The sequence below is a fragment of the Maylandia zebra genome, linkage group LG16 (assembly GCF_041146795.1).
Source record: "Maylandia zebra isolate NMK-2024a linkage group LG16, Mzebra_GT3a, whole genome shotgun sequence".
NCBI lineage: Eukaryota > Metazoa > Chordata > Actinopteri > Cichliformes > Cichlidae > Maylandia > Maylandia zebra.
Window position 1 is genome coordinate 14,344,012 of NC_135182.1, and position 23,221 is coordinate 14,367,232.

Consider the following 23,221-nt stretch of genomic DNA (forward strand, 5'->3'; position numbering starts at 1 on the left):
AGGACATAGTTGGGGAAGCCTCACAGGATTTGGGGTGGGGGTTGTTTGAAATCTCTGGTAACACAAACCTCAATTATGACAATAAAAACAATAAGCCCTAAAGGATCTCACAGATCCATCAAAAGAATACGCTGGCTCGCTTTAGTAGGAAGTGCAGCTAACAACAACATAAGCAGCTGATATTGCTCTTCCTTGCTTGTACCTTTGGCAGCTTCACGGCTGGTTCGCGGTACTCCTCCTCCTCCTCGCTGTCTGAGTCGCCGCTCTGTACCGAGCTCCTGGAGGCCAGCGCCAGGGAGGCCTCTCTTTGCTGCCAGTCCAGCACACAGTGCCGCACGTTGCAGTAGACATTGAATGCAGAAGGGTTGCTGTGTAGCTTGATGTCTGGCACGCAGAGTGCTCCATCTAGACTCTCGGCCTGTGTGGAAACAAGAGTGAGGAGGGTCGGTTAGAAAATCCTCATTATAAACCACATTTATAAACTGTAACATCAATATTTATAGTAAAATTCAATACACTTTGGTACAGTAAAATAACTGCTGTACATTGACAAGTAGGTAATCCATTCCTCCTTTGTGTACCTCATGACTCAGTTACTTTAGAAGGAATTTAATTTGGCCCACTGACGATACCCTCCCCACTTCTAAAGCACATTGCCTACTGACCACAACAAATGAGGTAAGAATCCCTCAGAGAAAATCTCCCGAAATCTACACCTCAGGGACTCTGTGCAGATGTTTTCTGTTACATGCAAGTTGAAACAAAATTATATAACCAAAATAAATTGGGAGTGTAAGACGTCTGCTGAACACCATATTTACACGGTTAGTTCCATCACTGTCCTCTCACGTGGTGACTGTGAAAATAAAGAACTCTTCATTCTGCTTCAGACTCCTAAGGACACTTGCTTTGTACAGACTAGGCGAGCGTTTCCCAATTTCAAGAACCGCTCAAGACCATTTTCGCGGTTGCAAAAATTAATTACACAATATTCTGAATAAACAGTGCGCAAACGTGTCCTTTAGTCCACTTAGTTCGAGCTGAACTTAAAAGTTAAACTGAAAAAATGCTTAAGGATGTCTTTGCAACAAAAAAGGTGGTGAAATTAAAGTTTTAAAAGGCACTCAAGAGAAAATAAGCTGGCATGGCCAAGTTATTTCTAAAAAAATAAATAAAAAGATAATAATAAACGTAAATCATCACTGTTGTGCAGTGAGGTGAGAAATTTAAAGCAGATAATTCTTCAATTAAAAATATTTTTAAAAATCCTCATTATGTTACACAATTATAATTAAAAGGTTCAATTATTAACACTGAACAGGCAAACAGTCTACAATCTCTACCCATGCCTACTGGGATTAGAAACAAAAAGACATTTTAGAGAAGTCTTGCTGATGGTGCCTCTTGCATGTTGTTTAATTGTGTTACACTAAGTGCTGTTTGTAATATCAAGTCAGCCATCACTGATGTAAACGAGTTGGACCAGTCAACAGGGAGAATTTGCATCCTAATCATTACATCAAAGATTAAGGACTCCAATCCAAATAATCACTGGAGAAACTACAGCTCACAGAGAAACTTGATAAACTAACTGATAAGCTTTCACCATCCCACCAAGCAAAGCATTTTGATCTACAGTCCTGAGGCAACCTCTAGAGAATCACATTGATCGATTGTCCCTCTCTCCCAGTGTTGCACTTTTGGCATCACCGTCACAGAGGGTGATGTCATCTATTTGGGAAGAAAGGTCATTCATTTTCAGCTCAAATCAGCCTCCAGCCCTCATCTAACACTTATGTCTCCTGCTTTCCTACCTAGCCTCTTGTGACCAAGTGACTGTGCAGTATTTACAAAGGAGCACATTGTCTGCACGGAGCACTTAAAGCCTTTTTGAACACAGAAGACTGTAACAACCCATGAAGCAAGGAAAATATGATTTCTGAGGAGATAAAGTAAAAACCGAAGGGTAAGGTACATCAAAATCCTGCAAGCTGAAGCTGTGGGTTTAATGCAAGAAGCTCAGCAGTTTTGGCCCGTCTCTACAAGAACTGGATACCAAGACATTTATTGTTTGATTAATATTTATACAATTTTTTTTGTGTCTTGCTTCCAAACCGTTCAATGTAATTAAATGAACGGTTGTAATTCAAATGTAATTCAAAGATTTGGAGTTAATGCTAGATAAAAGAAACCAAAATCTTTAGTGCAAAGAGGTACTTAAATTACAACATAAAGTCGTACCTACGGTTTGTTACTTTATAAATGTTCTTAAATACAAAAAAGAAGGGGAAAAAAAAAAAATCTGGTTATATCATGTATCAATTATGTGAATAAAAATGATTTATATGATCAAAACAATACGTTCTGATCGCTATAGACATGTCTCCATCTACATAAAGCAATTGCAGTAGCTTTTATTTAATTTTTAACTGTTACTTCTGCAGCTCATCTCTGTATGACAGCACTAGGCTTTGAGACATATTTGAAGTAGCAGCCAAACTCAATATTGTGGGTTCACATGCAGCACACTTCACCAAAATAGCTTTTTACACCATCACTACAAGAGCCGCAGCAGTATAATGATAAATTAAATTTTTCAGGAGCATTACTCATCATTTCATGCCATTTGAGAGAGCAGTGTGGAGAGCACCATCATGGAGAGTGGTATAGAATTTCCATATATGTTTGCAATACATTAGCAGTCCTAAGCTACTGCAACCAACCCTTTACTGAGCAACAAGAAGTCATGGACCACAGATGAAAGATAAATTGAAGACAAGATATCCTGACTTTTAGTCCATAGCATCATGAATTGCCTAACAGATGTACTCTAAAACAAGTTCAAACCAAACCCCAGTCAGCCTAGCAACTGTCTGTTTTAACTCAAGCTTTTTAACTCAAGAATCTGTACGTGCTAAAAGGTGGCCTTTGATGTAGCATTTGATCAGAAAGACAGAAAAAATAAAATAAGCTGTGAATTTTAAACCAGCTTATGTGTCCACCATCAGTTACCATGGTGATCTAGCCAGATTAAGTGAGAGCTATCTTCAGCTACTTCCAACAATGTAAACTCTGACATGAAGTTCAGCATACCTTGCTAACCCATTAATCAGGTTTTATACCATGTCCCTGGTCTTTTGACAGATCACCTCTGTCTGCTAGACATCCAAGCCTACCTACCAGTGATTTACATTTGTGATTAGGGTGAAATGTCTCAATCAGCGATTTATGCAGGACGCATTAACAAAAGAAATATCAACTCTCTAGGACTGCACTAACTTTATAATCAGACAGAGGTGCCTCCACTACACATGTTAAATTGAATGTGTGGTGCTATACTTGCTGATCATTGTCATCATGTTTTCTGGCTTTGTCCTGCAGTTTCTTCCTATTGGTTGCACATAGTATCATAAATAAGATCAATCATCAGCTCAAAGAGCATCTTTGATTTGAGGTATTTAGTTCTGTCAGCACATTCCCCAAAGAAGGAAATGAGCAATGACGCTTCAGCCTACAATATTTATTAAAAATAAAAATAAAAATGAATTTGCAGAATTGCTTTTGTTCAATTTTGAGGAAGTCAAACAGGAAATTTCTAGATAGACTTTCTACAAAAATCTGTGATTAAGATTGATATAGACTTTTTTGTAATAAACAGATCAGTGATGGGAAACAGCCTCAAAATTCAACATTTAAAGAACTTTGCTATAATTATATTTATGATGATATAGAAAATACTGGACAAGATTTTATCGATTACTGAAGCTTGCACGGCAGTAGCATTTATTAGTCCAAATGAAATGAAGGCCATCTTCCAGCCTTCTTTTCCAATGAGCCACTGTCATTGAGGACAGAGTACCTCATTCAAAATGTGAATCTACTGCTTCAAAGTGCCAGCAGCATTACAGAGAAATAGTAGTGACACAGCATTATATGCAGTGTCACAGAATAAGTCAAATGTAATGTAGGCACAAAAGTAGTAAGATAGCATCTTAACATTTTATTTTAACCATGACTAAAGTGACATCTCCTTGTAACCATTCAAGAACTGCGCAATACTGTCACATATTAAAACTGACAAATATTCTCCACCTGGTTTTTTCTTGGTTCCAGCTTTTAATTGCTAAAGCCCTCCTTTTCCACCACACAACCATGTCATTAGTTTCCATCCACGTTTGCTCTTCCTTTTGACAGGAGCGCTCCAGCAACGCTTGATTGAGTCACTAGTTTACTTTTAGGTCAATCACCAGTTCATCCCCCCTTTTACATCCCTTCAGAGCCTGGATATACTGAACTGTGTGTTTTTGACTTAAGTGGTCAAACAAGTTTGTTGTTTTCACCTTTAGCTAGAAAAGCTTTATTGTATATTTGGCAAAATACTGCGCTTTATTGAAGGGCATGCCTTCTTTTTAGGTACTAAATTGTCACTCGAGGTTGATGCACTGCTCTCATTCTCAGACATGTCTGGGATTGTGTTGTCATCCTGCCTAGGGAATTATTACTTTGCTCTGATAACACCTTATAACCTCCTTTGTTTTTAACCAGTATTAACCCAAATAATATGGCCCAGCTACCCACACCTACTGGTGACATTTGATCACTTCCTTTCCATTTTGATACTTTATGCACATTAATGTGCTGTGGTATTTATTTCTTCTTCGTTTGTTGAAATGCGTGCAGAAACAGAGACACTATTGATTATATTTGCCACGTCATTCGTCAAAATTATTTCACATTTCCCATGTATCAAAACATTCATACAGCTACAATGTCAAAAAGTAGTTCAAATACAGGAAGTGGTCACATTTATTTAGTGCGGCAACTAAAGTACATGCAATTGAGGACTGGGACAAACACATTAACTCTCAACAGTCCCCAGACTTTATTTCCTTCACATTCATTCATTCATTCATTCATTCATTTTTTTAAATGAATTCAATCCAGGTTTTAGATGCCTAACCTTCCCCAGCACTTGCATTATTTCACAAACCACCTGAGAAAGCTGGAAATAGTTTGCAGATGCAATGGTCTGAATATTCTGAACTGGAAATGTGCTCTTTATGGACATTTCCAAACTGTATCTCGCAAGTGCAGAATAGTTGTATATGAATATAACCTTAGGATATATTATTTAGATGTGATGTTTTAGGCATTCCTTTCTTTGAAATCATTAAAGTATTACTTACACAAAAAAAGAACTGTTGCAAGAACACTACATCACCTGTGGTGTGTGACACAGGTAGGGGAGTTCCTAGTGTACAAAGACAGCATCACATTATCTGCCATAGCATGACTAATTTAGAAAGCCCTCACATCTCTTAAATCCACTGAATGAAATGTCTCATGCTCACTGCCCGTGTTTGTCTTTAATAAGACATTATTATACAAGTTTGACAGTATTCTTTTCAATGTATTACTTTGCACGATTATGTTGGTATTATAATGACAGTTTTTCTAAATGGCACAGAAAACACATTTCACTTTACACAAGACATTACATCATCCTCTTCATTAGGATGATAAGTGTTTATGCTCTGGCTTTATGCTCACTCTACTTTCACGTTTGTAAGCACAGAAGCAGACAGGGAGGGGGGAGAGAAAAGCTTTCAAACCACGCTCTTGTCTGACTACACGAGTGTCAGAGGCGTGAAAGAGCAAGAGTGAGCACAACACATACAAATAGAGCACGACTGCCAGAGTAAGAGCCCACATTTTTATGCCTCCCTGCCAGCCAGCCTTGCCTACCACACAGAATATCTTATAGTGTTGTGAGCAATTCAACCTGAGCTGACTCGGCCACTCTACGCCGGATTGCTTGTCTGGAACACTTGAGGAGAAAGATGACGAAAGAAGTCCAAGTAAAGCCTCTTTTCTCTTCTGCTATTATCATGTTAATCTCTGTTGCTTATGCCTGTAAGCTCCTCAAAAACATAATTTTTAAAAAAAGTCTAAGAAATATACAAGAAATCATGAAAGGAGACCAAGCTATCAAACACGAGAAAAAATTAATTAAAAAAAAAAAAATAATAACATGAGACATAATCAAAGGTGACTGTGCTTATTGCAGATTTTGTTATTAGGTCTCACTGAGTTTCACACCTTTTTTTTTTTTTTTTTTTTTAAGGAGTGACCTGGCCAAGAGGGCAGCAAAAATTGTTACAAACAAAAACCACAAAAACCAAGAGTTGGACAACTTTACAACTGCGTGAAGAAAATGCAGTTTTTATGCAATAAAAAGTTAACTTAAGTCGAGTTAACTGGGACTGAACAGCACCAAAGGCAGACTGCAGGAACTCATGGTTTTGTAGGACAAAAAAAGATGAGCAGTCCAAGGTCAAAATGTATAAATCTTAGGATTTGTTAACAAATGCTGGCCCTGCAAGGTCTCCACCTGAAAGAGAAACACAACAGCATCATCTGATGCAGGCTAGAATCCCTCTTTGGAAGGAGGAGACTGAAGCAGGAAACAGTTGCCGTGGAGATGTGGAACACATTAGGTTGCTCGGCAACAGGCCATCATGAACAAGTCAGAGCCACTCCCATGTGTCTCTCATTCCGCCTATCCACCACGTCAGCTTCTTGTGTGGACGGGCTTACTGACGCCCGATCGGCCCCGACTTAACGAAAAACAATGTTTGTGCCAAATACCCTCCAGACAACACAGGAGCTAATCTCGCCTTTAATCTCATCCTTAATCTGTTCAATTCGTTCAATAGAGTCAAGCCAGCTAAAAAGACATACCAACACATTTGCAAACATGGCAGTTACGAAATAAAACTGATGTTTTCATTCACACGAGGAGAGAAATTTAAATACATAAAGTATGTGTTATGCTTATTAAATATTTTAAGGAGCACTGAGAGGGTTATGAGTGATTATTTCCTACTACTTTTTACAGAGTAGTAGCAATGTGAATTAAGGATTTACAAGTACAGCAAAGGTTGTCCAAGTCAAAGTTTAATATTGCCTAACAGCTTTTAGACATTGAAGTGCCTCTTACCTTTGTTCTTGATTTGACTTTTGACTTGACCTTCTGTCGCCTTTTAAGTTTCTTCTTACTCAATGCCTTCTTTCCCCTGGAAGCAAACAGTGATCCGTTAGTTTTGCAAAACTGTGCTCTTTTTAAGCAAAAACTCTGGACTTCTTGTTAACATTCAAACGATGTAGAAGCTTGCTCAAGCTATCATCCAAAGGTGGAAGTGTAAAAATGAAATGTGCACAACTGGATCACTTTATTTTTAAAGCAAAGGTCAACATTGTACTTAAAGAGACAGCACATAGTAACACTTCAGACATGAGGGAAGGTAAACAATTCTTCTTCATGCAAGGTTTCAAACTATTTCAATGTCAAAATCTTAAATTCTTTCTAACGTCCCACACAACTGTGTCGATTTCATTTTTGTTTCACTCTGCAGAGCGAGCAAAGAGATCTATAAGCACAGTTCATCTTGCTTAACCGCCATAAGTGCATCAGGAAATTCACATTCACTGTTGCCTCTCATATCAAACCTTCCCAAAATAGGCACTAGTTTGTTTCTGCAGAAATTCCCCTTTGATGCCTTTGAGCTGTCACTGAAATCTGTTTTGCAGTGACTTTTTGTGGCCAGTCTCTCTTACAAATCCACCTGTCAATAAGATGTAATACGAAGCTAGAAATAGAAACGCCACTAAAATTAGTCACCACAGTTACTCACTACAAAAAAGCATAAAATATTTACAGGTTTTAAGTGTCCTATTTTTTTTTTTACTTAATAGCATAGCTGAATATTGCTTTCCAGCACCATACAAATAGCATGATATCAGGTCTCAATCAAGGCTGATCCAGATACTCCTTTTTAGCAACTTTCTCCAAAGAGCTTCCAAAACAGGCCAACTGAGCATGCCTATGACTTTTTAAATAAGCAACTTCTTAAATAAGCACTTTTTAAATAAACATCTGGTGGCAGATGTTAGTTGAAAAGGACATGAGCAACCAACTAGACAGACTGAGGATTTTCTTCTGCCTGCTCCTTCATATACACCAATTAATTCAACATTTGTTTATAAAAACAGAGTAGCGTTCAGCATTATGTTGGTCCTTGGTTAAAGCAACCATTGTACACACTGAGAACAGCAATTGGATTTGTGAGGGGAGGATGCAGCGATGATCCAGCTATTCAGTCTACAACCTGACTTACTAGAATGACGTAAGTGTATTACCCGCTTATGCTAGAACAGCAAATGAGTTCAGCAAATTCCCCACACATCCTCACCCAAACACGGCTCACGTTTCAAACAAGTGTGAGCACAGTAGCAATAAGCAGTTAATGTTTTGTGTTTGTTTCTTTATTTGTTTGTCGTTTATTTTTTAAATACACAACAAGCCAAAGTCAGCCTCGTGACTTTTTTTCCTCTCCCTTTAACCGGTTTAAGTTAAGATAACCTGGTGAAAGGTCGGATGCTCCCAATAGCTAGCTCACAATGACGCCGTTGGGCCTAATTAGACACACAACACCACAACTTGGCCGGTGACAATGAAGTAAAATGACAGTTTAATAAATAAATAAATACATAAGTAAACAAATATATTACACAAGTGGGGCGCATGTTTGCATTTAGCCGGATCGCACCTCACTCAAAACATCACAAACTACTCCCATGACAGCTAGCCGGCTAGCTCGTTTTGGACGCGAACCCACCCCACAGAGAGGTTTTTCGCTAGTGGACATGTCTCGAGTAGAAAAAGCTTGCGTTTTAGTCACAGTGTGTCAGTTCATAGCCGAAGCAGTTTGCACCGGGAATGCAAAGCCCTCGCATCAGGGTGAACTAACGTAACGTTAGCTTAGATGGCTCCCATAAGCTAAGGAAGTCGAAGTCAAAATTGCTACCTAGCAAGCTAACCCGCAAACAAATTATAGAGTTCCTGAAATACTACCCGTAGTTAAAACACGCGCTTGTGTGACAAAAAATGAGATGCAACCAGAACCATATATAATAAGAAATATACGTGGAAGTTAGCTCATTGGTATTGACTGACGCACCACTGAGCAAGGGTTACTCTTAGCTTCGTTAGCCTGGTTAGCCCTACGAATGACAGCCCAGCCTCCGCGATATTTTTGATTTCATTTTATCCGCTCACCTTCCTTGATTTATCCCTTGCTCTTTATCGTTGATGGCGGTGGTATAAATCCGTCTGTATCTCTCCGCCAGGGCTCGTCCTGAGAGTAAAAGCTGGTACCGAGTCCGACAATCCGACTGGACTCCGGGTGTCGGGCAAGAACCCATCCCCGAACCGACGGTGGAGAGGTCGGCTCCTGCTCCAGAAATGACCCTGACACCCAGCCCCATCGACGGCGATAAGGAGGGCAGAATCCCACCACCGGCGGCCGCTGCCGCAGCAGCACACATCATCGTTTTGCAGAACAATGCATATATATGTATATATCACACAAAAGATATCACAGCCAAATAATCTCTAGCCATCAGACGCAATCCACGTGTCGATGTATCCGCCACACGTCACATCATTTGTCCGCTACGAACTGCGAAAAAACAACAACGAGCATCCACGGTCCTCAGCGGTTATAAGCGCAAATTGTAGCCAATCTGGTGGTGCAGCTAAAAACCCAGTGTAGTCTTGCGATCCGGCCGCAGCGTCAACACGGTGCTCGACTCCAAGGATGATCCTCTCAAATCATAACTGAAATTTCTCGCGAAAAAGCAGAAACGAAAGCATTCATTTAGAAAAATCGCATTGTCGAGTTTCGTTTTTTGCTTCGTTTCTTGAATATTTCTTGACCCCGGAGAGGCAGCACCCTCAGTTGGGCTGCCATCTTAGCTCCATCATCCCTCCCCTCCCTGGCCGAGCCTTGCGTCGCCAGCATGCCGGGATATTTTCATACGTCTGAACCGAGCGATGCTATCATTGATTTAGCTGATCAATTACTTCTCTGTTTACACAATCGCTGCAAATGCGTAGTTCACTTTTCTTTTTTACATCAGATAAATAATCGTCGAGGCTAAGGACGGCCTCATAGATCAAAGGCAAATCCGCAGGGCTATTTTTTGAACACTGTGCACAGTTGGATTGTGGACATTTAAATTGTAGAAGTCAATACAGCAAGGGCCCCTCCCAGGTTGATCTAAAATTGGCACACACAAATACACAGATGGATTGCTCTTGGAATCGTTGTCCGCAATAAGAGTGGCCTTTAAAAACAGAGTTGCATATTTTTAAAACTGCTTTGATTTTTTTTTTTTTTTTTTTTTGCGTGCTGCACTATTCCATTTAGCATTGCTCCATTTACACAGTGAACCCTGTGTAGCTGTGAACCCTGCCCTTTGATCTACCTTCTTGAACTTCTCCTTAGCTGGCACCAGGACTGCAGTTATCGATCTGCCGTCCCTCTTAATTGATCTTCACCGTGCTGCTGTGGGGGGATTATTCACTGAGTGTGGTTGTTTTATCTTCTCATTACTGCCTCAGAGTAAAGCTGCACATTACCGAAGTGCGTCAGCTATGCATTACCCAGATTGCGATGGTGATGGCGATATTTTAAAGGGTGACACAGGGGTGCAGGGGAGCTCCAGGGAGAGAGATAAAAAAGAAAAAGAAAAAAGGAGAAACACTGTGTTGGGTAACATCAAAATGGAAGCAAAGGCCAAAAAAACACCCTACTGCAGTATAAGGTGGAAAAGGAAACAGGTGTTTATACTTTCATGTATGATATAGCAACGGATGATGCAATTAGCAGGTCATGTTTCAAACATGCTTCGCTGCATTCCCTTTAAATGTCTGTGCATGTGGAGGGGTGATGCATTTATTTAGGGAGAGAGAGCGAGAAAGAATGACAAAGGGGTACACAGGCCCTAGTGGTGCTTTATTGGCTGCACAGTATTGCAGTGGCCCAATGACAAGAGAGAGGTAGGTCTACTGTCTCTTCTCATAGCAACCGAGAAAGCATCCAGAGATTATCAGTGTCAGAGTGCCAGCATGCATCTGCCATGACAAAACCTGAAGAATTGTGTTCTCACAGCTGTCATGTGAAATATTAGAAGTGAAAAGCAGCTCTCTTGAAGTGCATCATAGCAGTTGTAATTGTCTCTACGTGGCAGGATATGAAAAGAGCATGATTCGGTATTGAAGATGCAGTCGCATCCAGAGGCTGCTCCCTTATTAACCCCTGGTTTTCTCAGCTCTGGCCAGTTACAGTAAATATAGGGAGGAGGGGGAGGGATGCCTGGGCAGAGTAGAAGTCCATATAGGACACAAACATGAGCAGAGCTGACAGAGACGATATCCAGCCGCCTCAGACACACACACACACACACACACACACACACACACACACACACACACACACACACACACACACACACACACACACACATAGGAGATGGGGCTACTATTAGAGTCTAAGTAGGTTGTTAGGTTTTACGTTTTAACTCTGATCTCTTTATATCATAGTGTCTCAGCAGCATCATCAGTATTGACCTGACATAATGTGCCTTGACAAAATCAACTATATGGATAGAACTATGTCAGCCTTCATTCATCCTGGGAAATGAAATGTGGTGTTTAAAGTTCAAGCAATTAGTTTCAAACGTGCCTAATCTTTTTCAAGCATCTGTCGTATTTTGTTTCTTTTCATTCATTGAGAATATTAACGATCTAAAACCTAGTAGGACTGTGTTTCTAATGGCAGCTAATGACTCCTAATGTGTTTCTCTACATGACTGGAGAGGAAATTAATTGGTTCCTCGCACACATCGATGTGCCTCATTTATGCTTGAATGAAAGTGCTGATGTTGACTCAAACCTCTTATGTTCAAATTGCTCGGATTAGAGTGAAATGCATTCACTGCATTATTATATGATTTTTTTCCGATTGAATTTCTTCTAAATAGTGCAGTTGTTGCACGTTACAAAATTCAAGAGACCTGTGACACTTTGTTACTAAAGGGGCAGCTGAAAGTAGCTTCTGCATTTATCTGTTTGGTATTGACAGTCATATTTACAACTAACTCTTTCAGTCATCTTGATAGCACAGGTTATATTTATTCTTTTCTTCTGACTCACTAACAGTAAATCTTAAGGACATGTTTCGCCTTGAGCAACTTGTCTCACATTTATATATTTCCACGTAGCTAAGCAACCTGGAAAATAATTTCTATCATTATAGCTCTAGCGCCACCCAGTGTTGATCTTTTACTTAAACGTTGTAAAGACTGCAAAGAGAGCAGAGACATCTCGAACTCTAAGGAAATTAATCTGAGGGTTCTCAAGCTGCTCATTAATATGCAGACAAGTTAGTTAAAGACAAATCATAATCATAGCTGAGAGGGTATTTCCTTCAAAAATGTGTCTTTTAAAATCTTTGCTTCAGACTGCTTTAACCTTTAATTCAGGTCTGGATAGCCTGCATTCCTCTCGTACTGTCGCTGTTACTAGGAGGATTTCACCTATCAGTATTGTGTTGTCACACCCATGGATGTTATGCACCTTTCATACCTATGACCATTCAAGAGACGGCACTCCCAATAATCAAGCTCACACACAGACAGTGTGACATTCATGCTTCAAGACTGACTGTCACTTGACATTCTTAAGCATCGGTCTGAGACCTCCCAAGTCTGTCATTGAGCAAGTCAGCTATGTCAGTTTGGCTGGCAGAACACATTATTTAATCAGCTGAATTACATATCAGAAGAAATCTTGTTCAAAGTCTAAATGTTTAAGGCAACAGAAACAGCTAATCAATCATCAGTAGCCAAGCTGCTTTGTGACCAGGCCTCAAAGGCATAAGGTCTGAGTTTGGGTTGTTGTGAAATTTTATTGGACCTCAGTGATGTTAGATAACAAGTACCTTTATTACTATACACGTGTAAAGTATCCACTCCCATCCAAAGTGCTATAAATTCAAGGAAATGTTGATACATGGTTATATAGCGGGGTAATCTTTTTACTCAGAGGTTCAAACACAAGACCTGTGGGGAGACTCCAATTCAATGAAGGAGGGCACCAGTTTTGAAATTTTAACTGTACTTTTGGTTTTACAGCTTTTGTTACTGATAAAGACTTCCCCCATTGAGGTTCATGCTACATGAAAGTAATTAGTAAATGAGAGAAGATAACACTTTTTCAATATCTGCTAAAGACATTTATGAGGAATTTCTGGTTTTCACAATGGGTCCACAGTAAAAAAAAGAAAGAAAGAAAGAAAGAAAGAAAGAAAGAAAGAAAGAAAGAAAGAAAGAAAGAAAGAAAGAAAGGATTACTGGACAGTCTGTGCAATGAGCTACCAAAGCCTTTTCTGTAATTTTACACATTTATTTCTTACATTTTAAGCCCAAAGATAAGCATATAAGTTTAATTTACTACAGCAGCATTTTCTTAATCATGGAGAAAAATAGGGACATACTGACAAACTGCACGTCTTTCATTATATTAAGTTAGCGCAGGGGTGTAAAACAAGTGTAAAACAAGTTCAACATCCCTGTTTTGCATGTTAAGTTGGTATAACTGGTACCTTTGGCAACTCCTTCAGAAATCTACATTCAACATTAAAAACACAGGGTTCTGGTTGAGCTCCCTTCATTCAGCTGTCGGGCTATTGCAAAGGCTCTGGTTTGAATCTGCACCATGCCATTTGGTGCTGTCTTTCTCCAAGCTTTACTCTTAACTGTCGTACTAAATGCTAAAACGCCTCCAAAAATATTCAAATACACACACAAGCCACTTCATTTAGTCTATCTGCAAAACTGAATGCAATAAAAACACCACCACAGGCAGCATTTACATTTAAAATCACAGGCAACTGAGTACACTCTCAGTCTCATGACCCCAATAGAATTATCATCTTACTGACAACATCAGCAAAAATATAGAGGATTCTTAATAGGTGGAATTTATAGCAGAACTACCATACTGGATTAATTTGGTTAGAAGTGTACCTAATGAAGTGAGTGAAGTGTGTGCGCATGCTTTATATTTCTATCTTCAATTTACATTATACCACAATGAGCATAAAAAAGCCACAAGATTACTTTCTAGTGTTAAAAATATATTTATGCAAGTTCAAGCCTGTAGTAGGATTAGGACAGAGAGAATCCCACACCCACGTTGGAGGTTTGCTTCCTCATCACTCAAGTTGAGCTGCAGGTCTTTCAGCACTCCACCCAGTTCCATGTTCTCGAAAAACAAGCAATTAGGAAACACTGATGACGGAGATAGAAACATGTAGAATGAGAGCGACAGAGAGAGAAAACCTATTCTCTGATTCTTCCGTAAAGCCACGCCCGTGGGTGGCCTTGAATCTCCACTCCCTTAAGGTTTAAAGCAAAAGGAATGACAAGGGTGTGATTGTGTAGCGTGACAGACAGGTGTTGAGCGCCGAGCTGGAAGTGAGAGTTTTCCATCAAGTCAAAGAGGTTTCTGTGGAGGTATGTACTCTTTCTCTGTGTGTGAATGTTTTATCAGTTTTTTATTTTAGCTGAAACTGTGTGCAATGATACTTCAGAGGTATTAAAAATATACTCGATAAATTGAGATTGTATATGAGACGAGTTTTTTGAGATGGTGTTTTGCATTGAGGCGTAAAGGAAAATAAATCAGAGAACACACTGTATGTCGGGTTATGTAATGATATCGTTGTAGTGTTTATGTCAGATTGCATTTCTTTTGAGGAAATAATGGTGCCTTACAGATACAAAGAGGAGTCAGAACGGACTGATTTGCAGTTGTGCACTCAAAAACAATCACCCTAAATAAAGATGAAGAAATTATTTCGAGTGAAACGTGATGAAAGCGATAAAATCAAAAGTTTTTTTATTCAAAACATGAATCATAATCAAGGAGAATATGCTTGGTAAAAACAGAATGTATAAAATCAAGTGAAATTCATTTGATCAGATTCCATTAAATGTAACATTTTAAATTGTACTTATGTAACAAAATTACATGGAAACTTTACATGTAATCAAATTACTTAAAGTCAGCATTTTGGGCATAAACGTTTTTTGAGCATATTCTGCCTTTAATGTTTTTTCTCACAACAGTTCAGATCCGATAAACCACTGGATGAGAGATTTGATCTGTTTTATGATATCTTATCTGAAAACATTTAAATTATCTTTTAGAAACTAGAAGATTGTTGTTGTTGTTGTTTTTGTCCGATAATTAAATATCCAGAAACACATAACAATGACAAAAAAAAAACTAATTGGACTCATGAACAGACAAATATGCCATTTACAGTTATAACTTCTGTTGGGGTTGTAAGTCTACCTTGAGGTTTATGATGTATGTTCGTGCTGGAGGGTGAAATGAAAGGGCGCAAGCTTTATCATCGATCGACTGTGGCCTGTCACGCCTTTCTCAGCAAAAGGTCTCTGTTTTGATGACAAAGGTGTGTTTGGAGAAGGTGTGTTGTGGGTGGGTGTGTCTTACATGTGGGTACAAATCAAGACTAACCAGTTTAAGCTTAATATTTCCTGAGTCTGGGGTTAAACAGAACTTTTGATTTACTACAGATGCAGTGTCAAACCCAACAAGGCAAGCTCATAAATCCAGTCTGTCCATGAAGGGCATGTGTGTGCTCATGACACAAGTATACAGATGGCAGAAAGCAGTGATTACTTGTTCACTTCATTATGCAGCATAAAGACACCAACGGCACATAAAAGGTTTTAGCCTAGCGTGCCACCCAGTGGCTAATGAGCTGTGCTCCATTTTTTCCCTGTTTTCTCATCAATGTTCTTGTTGTTTCACACTTACAGGTAAAATTTCAAAATGAGCGCTTACAAAACTGGTAAGTTGAGAAATATCAAAGAATAAAATTTACAAATCAAATTCTAAGTAATGCGGATTTTTAAAATAGCAGATGCAAGACTGAAAGGTTCCAGTAGTTATATGACTCTGCTGCCTATTAATTATGTTAATAATATACTTAATATATTTAAAACATGCATGAAATTGTTTCCCTTTGTTATTACACTCACTGAAATAGGTTAGATTATTGCTTGTAGTCAAAATGAGTATGTAAACTAAAAAGAATTTGTCAAAATAAAAACAATGGGGGAAAAACAGTAAAATAGACTGAAGGATATATTGCATATTATAAATATATAAAGATACATATTTTTGTATATTAATAGTGATATAAATGATACAGAAATTCGAATTACAAATAATGAACCAATCAATTTTAAAAACAGAGTAGTTTATTTCATCTAAGACTTAAAATACTTACAAATGCACAAGCCCAGTACTTATGTTCGCCCCATACATGCTATATTTTAATTTAATTTTTAAGTGCATCACAGTGAGAGAAACCACAGCTCGAATACAGCAATGTGCAGTTGTTGCAGTGTGCAGCAGTAAAGACAAGACCTGAGATGCAAAAAAAGAGTATTCATTGATTAGAAAACTTTATAAATACCTTCCTCATTTAATTTTCAGGAGCAGTGTGCTAATTAGTTTTTAATTGGCTCTATTATGTTCTGTTAAACAGGTATTAACTTTTAAGTCCTTAAAAACAGTGTGTTACTTAATTAAGTAAATGAATGATAAATGTGTAATTTTTTCTGTCCTGTATTACCAGGCAAGACTTCTCTTCTAAAAGACAACAGCTGGATCAGAAAACCAGATGATGAGGAAGAACCTGTTGAGTAAGTACAACAAGGATAAAAGTTAAAACAGATGCTTACGCACACATGCATTTAGAGAATGGCAGAATTGTTGGGTGTGACTTTTGGGTCAAAGCTCAGATTTCTTTCAACCTTAAAAAAGGCCTTCTCACATTCCTCTTGCGAGTCACAGCATTGAGTCATCTCTGTGTAAATAGTTTTTTTTCTCCTACAGCCAAGATCCAAACTTCGCCAGAAGTGTTCTAGGTCAATACAAATCCAATGAAACTCTTGCGAGGTAAAACAAACATTTAAATTCACCTTAATTTGCAGACAAATGAAGGAACACTAATATGTTCTGTGATGACTGGTTTCAAGTTAAGAAAAGAGTCTCTTATTCTTTTGCATCCTGTAAATTTTTATGCATTTCTCACAGTTTAGAGCCTGAAGAAGAAACAGCCACCAAACCAAGCAACACAGCTACATCTGTGCAAGAGCTCAGCAAGAGGTACCATTTGTGTGACACATGTGATATATTTAAATAAAAGCCATATAAATGGCAGGAACAATAATGAGTCATTTCTCTCACTGAAGGTTCGGTGGAAAGCAGAATGACCTGAAGACCAAGTTAGTACAGTTTTCTTCTTTTACAGTCACAGTTTTGTTACAGTTGTGTTATTATTAATTTGTGCACTTCAAGGCATGAGATTAAGTAAGAGTTTTTTTCTGTTTTGCAGCACTCTTTCTTCCACTAAGACCTCCTACACTAAAAGGTACATTTTTGTAAAACCACTCATAGCCCAAAATTGACTCTTTCTGGAATTTTTGAATAGGAAATCACCTGAATGATCTGCCTCTTTGTTACAGTACATATTCATCTGTGAAGGCAGATTCACCCACTGTGTACGTAAAGCTCCAGTCCATTGCATCTAATGCAATAATCAACAGAGGAGAAATTAATATAATGTGTAATCTTGTATTTCCATGTCCCTGCAGCACCACCACAACCAAGACTACTGTGACAGAGTATCCAAAGACAAGGTACACAAGGAATGCATGAACACACCAGCAAGTTAACACATTACAATGACACGTTAAGTAAATGGGTTTCACGTCTCTCTTTTTTCAGCACCAAAACAACCACAGTCACCAAGGATGGATCAACTACTGAGACCACTACTACCACCACCCAAAGCGTCAAGTAGGGAACACTGCATCAAGTTACATTATTACACATGCAATCCGTATCATATTATTGACATTTATTTGCCTTTATAGGTCTCCTGTGACTAAAACTCCAATCAGCTCTGGGACATTCTCTGACCGGGTCAGGACTTCCAGCAAAGGGTAAAAATAATGTAGTGATTTATAGTAGATGCAATATTTTAATTATTTACTTCAGTATGAGAAACAGCATCATCGTCACTCATCAGGCTGTTGAATCTGAAGTCGAGCAACTAACAAGTATATTTAGTAACATGACCAACATCAGTTTTAATCATTACAGGTTAGACTACCCAGTTATACATCAATTCGTTAAAAAAGAGCTCCACTGAAACCAAGTACAACATTTAACAATTGTTTTTATGGAATGAAATCAATCATAATGACCCTGTGAAATAGTAATATCAGACTGTACTTGCCAGAACTTATACACCAGTCCTGTGAGAAGGAAACTCTTGACAGGACTCTTTGCAATCCTGTAAAACACTAAGTACCCGCACGGATTCAACCTTTAGCAGCAAAAACTTGAAGTAATACATTTTCGAATGATTTTATCAGTCACGAGTCTCCTGCAACATCATGTCAGTCAGGTTGGGTGATCAATTAAGTGTATTTGATTATCGGTTCCTAACTGCAACTTACCCTCTTAAATTTAATGAAAATATGAAAGGTGTAATTAGTTTTTCATAGAATATACAATTTCACTGTGTATGTGTATAGCTAAAACTAAGATTTAGTAGTATACTGAACACTGAATATTTTCATACTGACTTATTGCTACTTTCACTTAGAAGTCATAGGCCAGTAAGGCTGAGCCTTCAGATATAATAAGTCACAACAGCTTTTGCTTTACAAGCTAACCCAGTATTTTAAAAGCATCTTAGAAATTGCAGCACTTAGATGTATATTTAGAGTTTCTTAAAGAGGCCACATATAAGCACATCATGCTACATGAGAGGCTGAGTTTTTCCCCATCTTTCCAAACAGGCAAGAATACCAACCCTACTCACCTACCTTAACGACACCCAAAGTGACGGAGACAACTGTTACCCTCACCAAAGAGTAAGACACAGATTATTCAGTTAGTGTAGTATTATAACCCATGTGTCACCTGCAATTTCAGATTTATTTATATTTTTATTGTTCTGTGCAGTACGGAGGACAAAGTTTACGACACGCACCTCCCCTCATCCATCCAGGATGATCTGTCACCCGCAGAGAGGTGAAGCCCAGAACTTAGATTATATTGGTCATGGCACCAGGCTTTCAGTAATTACATTCTCAGTAAGACACATTTTTCTCTATGCAGCAAAACAACTATCTCCACAACTAAGACTGTGACAGTGAAAAGCAGCACTGACACAAAGTGAGTACCATCCTAGCGCGCGCAATCCGGTTATGTTCCTCTGACCCTCTGCATACTGTTAAGATGACATATTCAAATTAGTCAGATAAAAGTCATTTTTTATATAGCAATAAATTTAATTTGTTATTCTACTATCTGATATTGCACTGTGCCATGAGATGTACTTTTGTCCAAAACATTGAGCTACCACAATGTAGTTGTCCCACAGTATTAGTCTCCTTTAGTGTTTAACAAAACATAGCTGATCAATAAACCATTTGAAAATAAATAGTATACACAACACATCTGACAGAGCAGTGTGAGTGAATATGATTAGTGTTTTTTGCATGCAGTAACTTTGGAGTAAATGTTCAGGAATCTAAATATTCCTGACATGACTAAGTTTGCTGACGTCATGACTCCATGTAAATAACTATTATTAGACTCTGTAATATGCCAGAGATTTAAAAAAATATTTATTAGCACCATAAAGTTTAGGGAGCTTCCAAGCTCGACGCAGCAAAATGTGATTAAAAAACGACTAACAATGTCTCTTACTTTTGTCTGTTGTAGTGCTAAAGACCAACTCTATGATACACTCATTCCAGGTTCAGTCAAGGCTGATGACAGGTAATGCATACACTCTTTCATTATGAGTCCTCCCGTTTAGCCTTTATACACACTGTAATAAAAATCTAATAAATTGTTGCAATTGTTATTGAATTTAATGATGTCGAAAGTAGAGTTGCTGAAAAGCACACAATGCACGTCACAGTATACCTTATATGTTATATATTAGGTATGTTCTTATAAATGGTGTATTGAGATCATTTAAAGTAAGTAAATTGATGCTGTTTAATTTGACACTATAATCATACGTTACTGATCATTATGTAATACCTGATATTGGCTTCGTCACAGCAAATCAATCGTGTCCACTACTAAGACTGTGACAGTGAAAAGCAGCTATGATGAGTAAGTTACTACAGCACAATACACAAACAGTGGCACCGATATAAATATACAAACAGTACAGTAAAATGTTTGGTGTTCTTTTTACTTTTTCAGTGATGTTTTTAAAGCTAAAACCCCCACAAAGACTTCCTTTAAGTAAGATAAACCTTGTATAAACCTCAACTGTTGTACAAAAGAAAACAGAATTTAAAAAAAATAAGAACTGCACATACAGTATAATCACTAAATTTACATTTCTGTCACTGCAGAGCTGAGGATCAGCTGTATGACACCCTGCTGCCTACTTCCATCAGATCTGATTCCTCTTCCCCAGTCAGGTGAGACATCTCAGCGAACATTTAGTCATTAAAAAACAAAACAACTATTTCACCATTGTGGTGGATGAAACCTCACATTTTGCCATTTTAGCAGCTCAAGCGTCAAAAAGACAGAGATTGTCACTGTGGAGAGCAGCAGAGGGTAAGCAGTAGAAATGAATGACAAAAATGACCAAAAAATTGTGTAGTTTGTGTGTAGTTTTGTCAAATTGACCTTTTTTGTTTATCTTGTCATTTAGAGGAGAAAGTCCCTCTCCAGTGTCAACATCTTCTACCCGCAGCCTCTCCAGGTAAACTAACAGAGCACTCCTGGATTACCCATTTACTTATTCAAATTATTATTATTCTCCTTTAGAATTTCTGTTTCTTTATACCTCATCAAACTCTAATTTATTTAATCATAACAATATTTTCTACATCCAGCTCTTTCTTATCAAACTAAATCCATTGCCTCTTTATAGCTACAGTTCATACTCCAGTGATATACCCTCCACTCGCACCACCTCCTATACCATAACTACCAGGTAATTACTATCACTGTCTCTCAACCTTTTGTTATAAAAATATAGTGCAGCGTGGTCATACTCTTTCTATTATTCCTGATTTGTTCCCTTTTTTCATACTCAGTGATGACTATAGCAGCAACCGCAACACTTATACTTACTCCAGACCAGACTCCAGGTATGAAGCAAAGCAAACAAAGACATTATAAACAGTATGCGCTAAACATATTCTAAACTCCACATGCAATCTCTGGGCCATGTTATCTTTTTACAGTTATGAGTACACCAGTATCACAAGTCCCTCCATCTACTCTTCTACATCATACAGGAGCCGCAGGTATTAAATTATTTTTTGAACAAACGAATCCAAAACTTATCACTGGCACACAAACACTGTACGAGTTAGTAAAACAACACTCTTTCATTAACTCTCTCAGCAGGTCAGATGACATTCTGTCAGAGCCAACCTACTCAAAGTCTTCCGTGAAGAGTGCATATGCACCTCCTGAAAGGTAGGAATCGGGCAGCAATAGCCTTTTTAGACACTGAAAACATTTGTGTGGAAATAAGTGTGCAGACTGACTGTCATCTAGAAGCTCAGTGAAGCTGTACTTGGATACAGTGTTGCTTTGAGCAAAGCATGAATATCGGCATGCTAATGTGCTGATATGCAGATTTTAAGCATCTGTCACATTAACCACCTTAATACAGCATGTCAGCATGTTAATAATTGCTTTTTAGCAAATACACCTAAAGTAAACCTAAAGATCACGTGTTTGTTTAAAAACCTAACTAGCTGTAGGGGGCATTGCTCAGCATTCAAGGCAATCAAAAAAAATTGAGGTAGAACTAGGGGACCATTTATTTCTGCTGTAATTGTTTTTGCACCAGTCCATCCAATTGTTGCTGTTATAGTTTGCTGAAAGTTAAGAAGGTAAACTTGATATTTATCCTGTCTTCCTCCCTGAGTTTGGCTCTGCCAGAGTTTTCTTCCTGTTAAAAGGGAGATTTTCCCTTCCCACTGTTACCAAGGGTTGCTCATAGGTGGTGTCTGACTGGGGTTGGGGTTTTCTCTGTATTATTGTATGGTTTACCTTAAAATATAAAGTGCATTGAGGCGACTGTTGCTGTGATTTGGTGTTATATAAATAAAACCAAAACAAAATTAATAGAATTAAATCAAGAACACATATATACAGTCACTTTTCTTTTACTCTAATATAAACACTTGATAAATTTTTGTCCCACACAGGACAGTGCTAGAGAAAGATCTGTGCACAGTCTGCCGTAAGCCCTTCACTGGTGATGCCAAGATGGTCCTGGATGACATAAATATGAAATGCCATGCTTCCTGCTTTAAAGTGAGTAAAATAATTTTAAGATGGGGCTTTCCTTTCTTTGGTCAACAACAAGCAGTGGTTGAAAAACAACTATGTCAAGACTTTACCAAAGTAAAGTCTTAGTATTGTTTTGAAATTACCAGTGACTCATGAACTCCTAATTATTAAGACCTCACAGAATATTTTTGATGTATACAGCCATTGTTGTCTCAGGATTCTGTTTCCTCATGTGAGCATTTGTGTTTTGGCAGTGTGAGGTGTGTAACATTACTTTGGGTAATCTAAAGGCTGGGGACAGCTTGTGGATTTACAAGCGTATGGTTCACTGTTCGAACTGCTTTGAGGTCACCAAAGGTAAGTAATTATTAGGATTTCTTCATTTTCCTGGATGTAAAGCTCCAGTGACTAAATATTTGTACCGTATGTATTACTCTATTTGTTTTAATTTCAAAAGGTCTTAGTTCAAATTGTACATCCTTCCCCCACAGAAAAATGGCAACGCTGATGCTCCAAATATACTTAATGGATTATTGATTATCAGCTTTGGGTGTCGTGGGATCTCATGGACTAGCATTACAATGAGCTGACAAATCTTTATGTGGGTGTTTTGTGAAATGACAGTTACATTTTAATAACATGAATGCAGTATATAATAAACTATTTAGTAGCTGTGTTGCCTTGATATTGGTGTTTCTGTATCTACCTCTATGCACCATATCAGCTCTTATTGTCTTTGGCTTGCATTTTGTAGGGAAACTTCATTCTAAAACGATACATTGCAATATTGAGGGCCGGGGGCTTTTTCTTTGTGCAATAAAAGCTATAAAGTGTCTTTATCTAATAAAATTAAAATATTCTACTTCTTTTAAGACGTTTGTGTTCATTTTCTTCCTTAATTATATACCAGTGAAA

General features: G+C 38.2%; 2 protein-coding genes across 23 annotated transcripts in view; one reads left to right on the forward strand and one right to left on the reverse strand.

The window, feature by feature from the left end:
* Positions 1-9,842, reverse strand: part of mycbp2 (MYC binding protein 2) — a 64,986-nt gene extending 55,144 nt beyond the window's left edge. For all 18 annotated transcript variants that reach the window (XM_004568007.4, XM_004568014.3, XM_004568003.4 and 15 more), the window contains exons 1-3: positions 9,119-9,842; positions 7,001-7,076; positions 203-418 (exon numbers count right to left, since the gene is read on the reverse strand). In XM_004568007.4, the coding sequence (XP_004568064.1) occupies positions 203-418; positions 7,001-7,076; positions 9,119-9,390 (564 nt within the window). In that variant the 5' untranslated portion in view covers positions 9,391-9,842. The remainder of the gene's footprint in view (positions 1-202; positions 419-7,000; positions 7,077-9,118) is intronic.
* Positions 9,843-14,291: 4,449 nt separating this feature from the next.
* scel (sciellin) lies at positions 14,292-23,178 on the forward strand. 5 transcript variants are annotated; one of them, XM_076874860.1, is made up of 27 exons: positions 14,292-14,421; positions 15,757-15,788; positions 16,581-16,647; positions 16,841-16,903; positions 17,042-17,113; positions 17,200-17,232; positions 17,343-17,378; positions 17,473-17,508; positions 17,602-17,646; positions 17,735-17,806; positions 17,884-17,952; positions 18,817-18,891; positions 18,983-19,051; positions 19,139-19,195; positions 19,748-19,804; positions 20,096-20,149; positions 20,243-20,284; positions 20,398-20,466; positions 20,558-20,608; positions 20,706-20,756; positions 20,928-20,990; positions 21,094-21,147; positions 21,244-21,306; positions 21,410-21,481; positions 22,222-22,330; positions 22,561-22,663; positions 22,798-23,178. In XM_076874860.1, exons 2-27 carry the CDS (start codon positions 15,770-15,772, stop codon positions 22,812-22,814), a joined length of 1,518 nt encoding a protein of 505 aa, XP_076730975.1. In that variant the 5' UTR covers positions 14,292-14,421; positions 15,757-15,769; the 3' UTR covers positions 22,815-23,178. The 5 variants fall into 5 exon arrangements, with proteins under 5 accessions (XP_076730975.1, XP_076730977.1, XP_004568072.2 ...); XM_004568015.6 differs by having other exon boundaries at positions 14,293-14,421; positions 21,407-21,481; XM_004568016.6 differs by having other exon boundaries at positions 14,293-14,421; positions 20,561-20,608; positions 21,407-21,481.
* The last annotated feature ends 43 nt before the right edge of the window (positions 23,179-23,221 follow it).

Bases quoted from the DNA above. Each gene is read 5' to 3' on its own strand.
- scel (XM_004568015.6), top strand. The intron at 18,892-18,982 runs GTAAGACACAGA...TGTTCTGTGCAG, and splicing joins ACTGTTACCCTCACCAAAGA to TACGGAGGACAAAGTTTACG. The intron at 20,285-20,397 runs GTAAGATAAACC...CTGTCACTGCAG, and splicing joins CCCACAAAGACTTCCTTTAA to AGCTGAGGATCAGCTGTATG.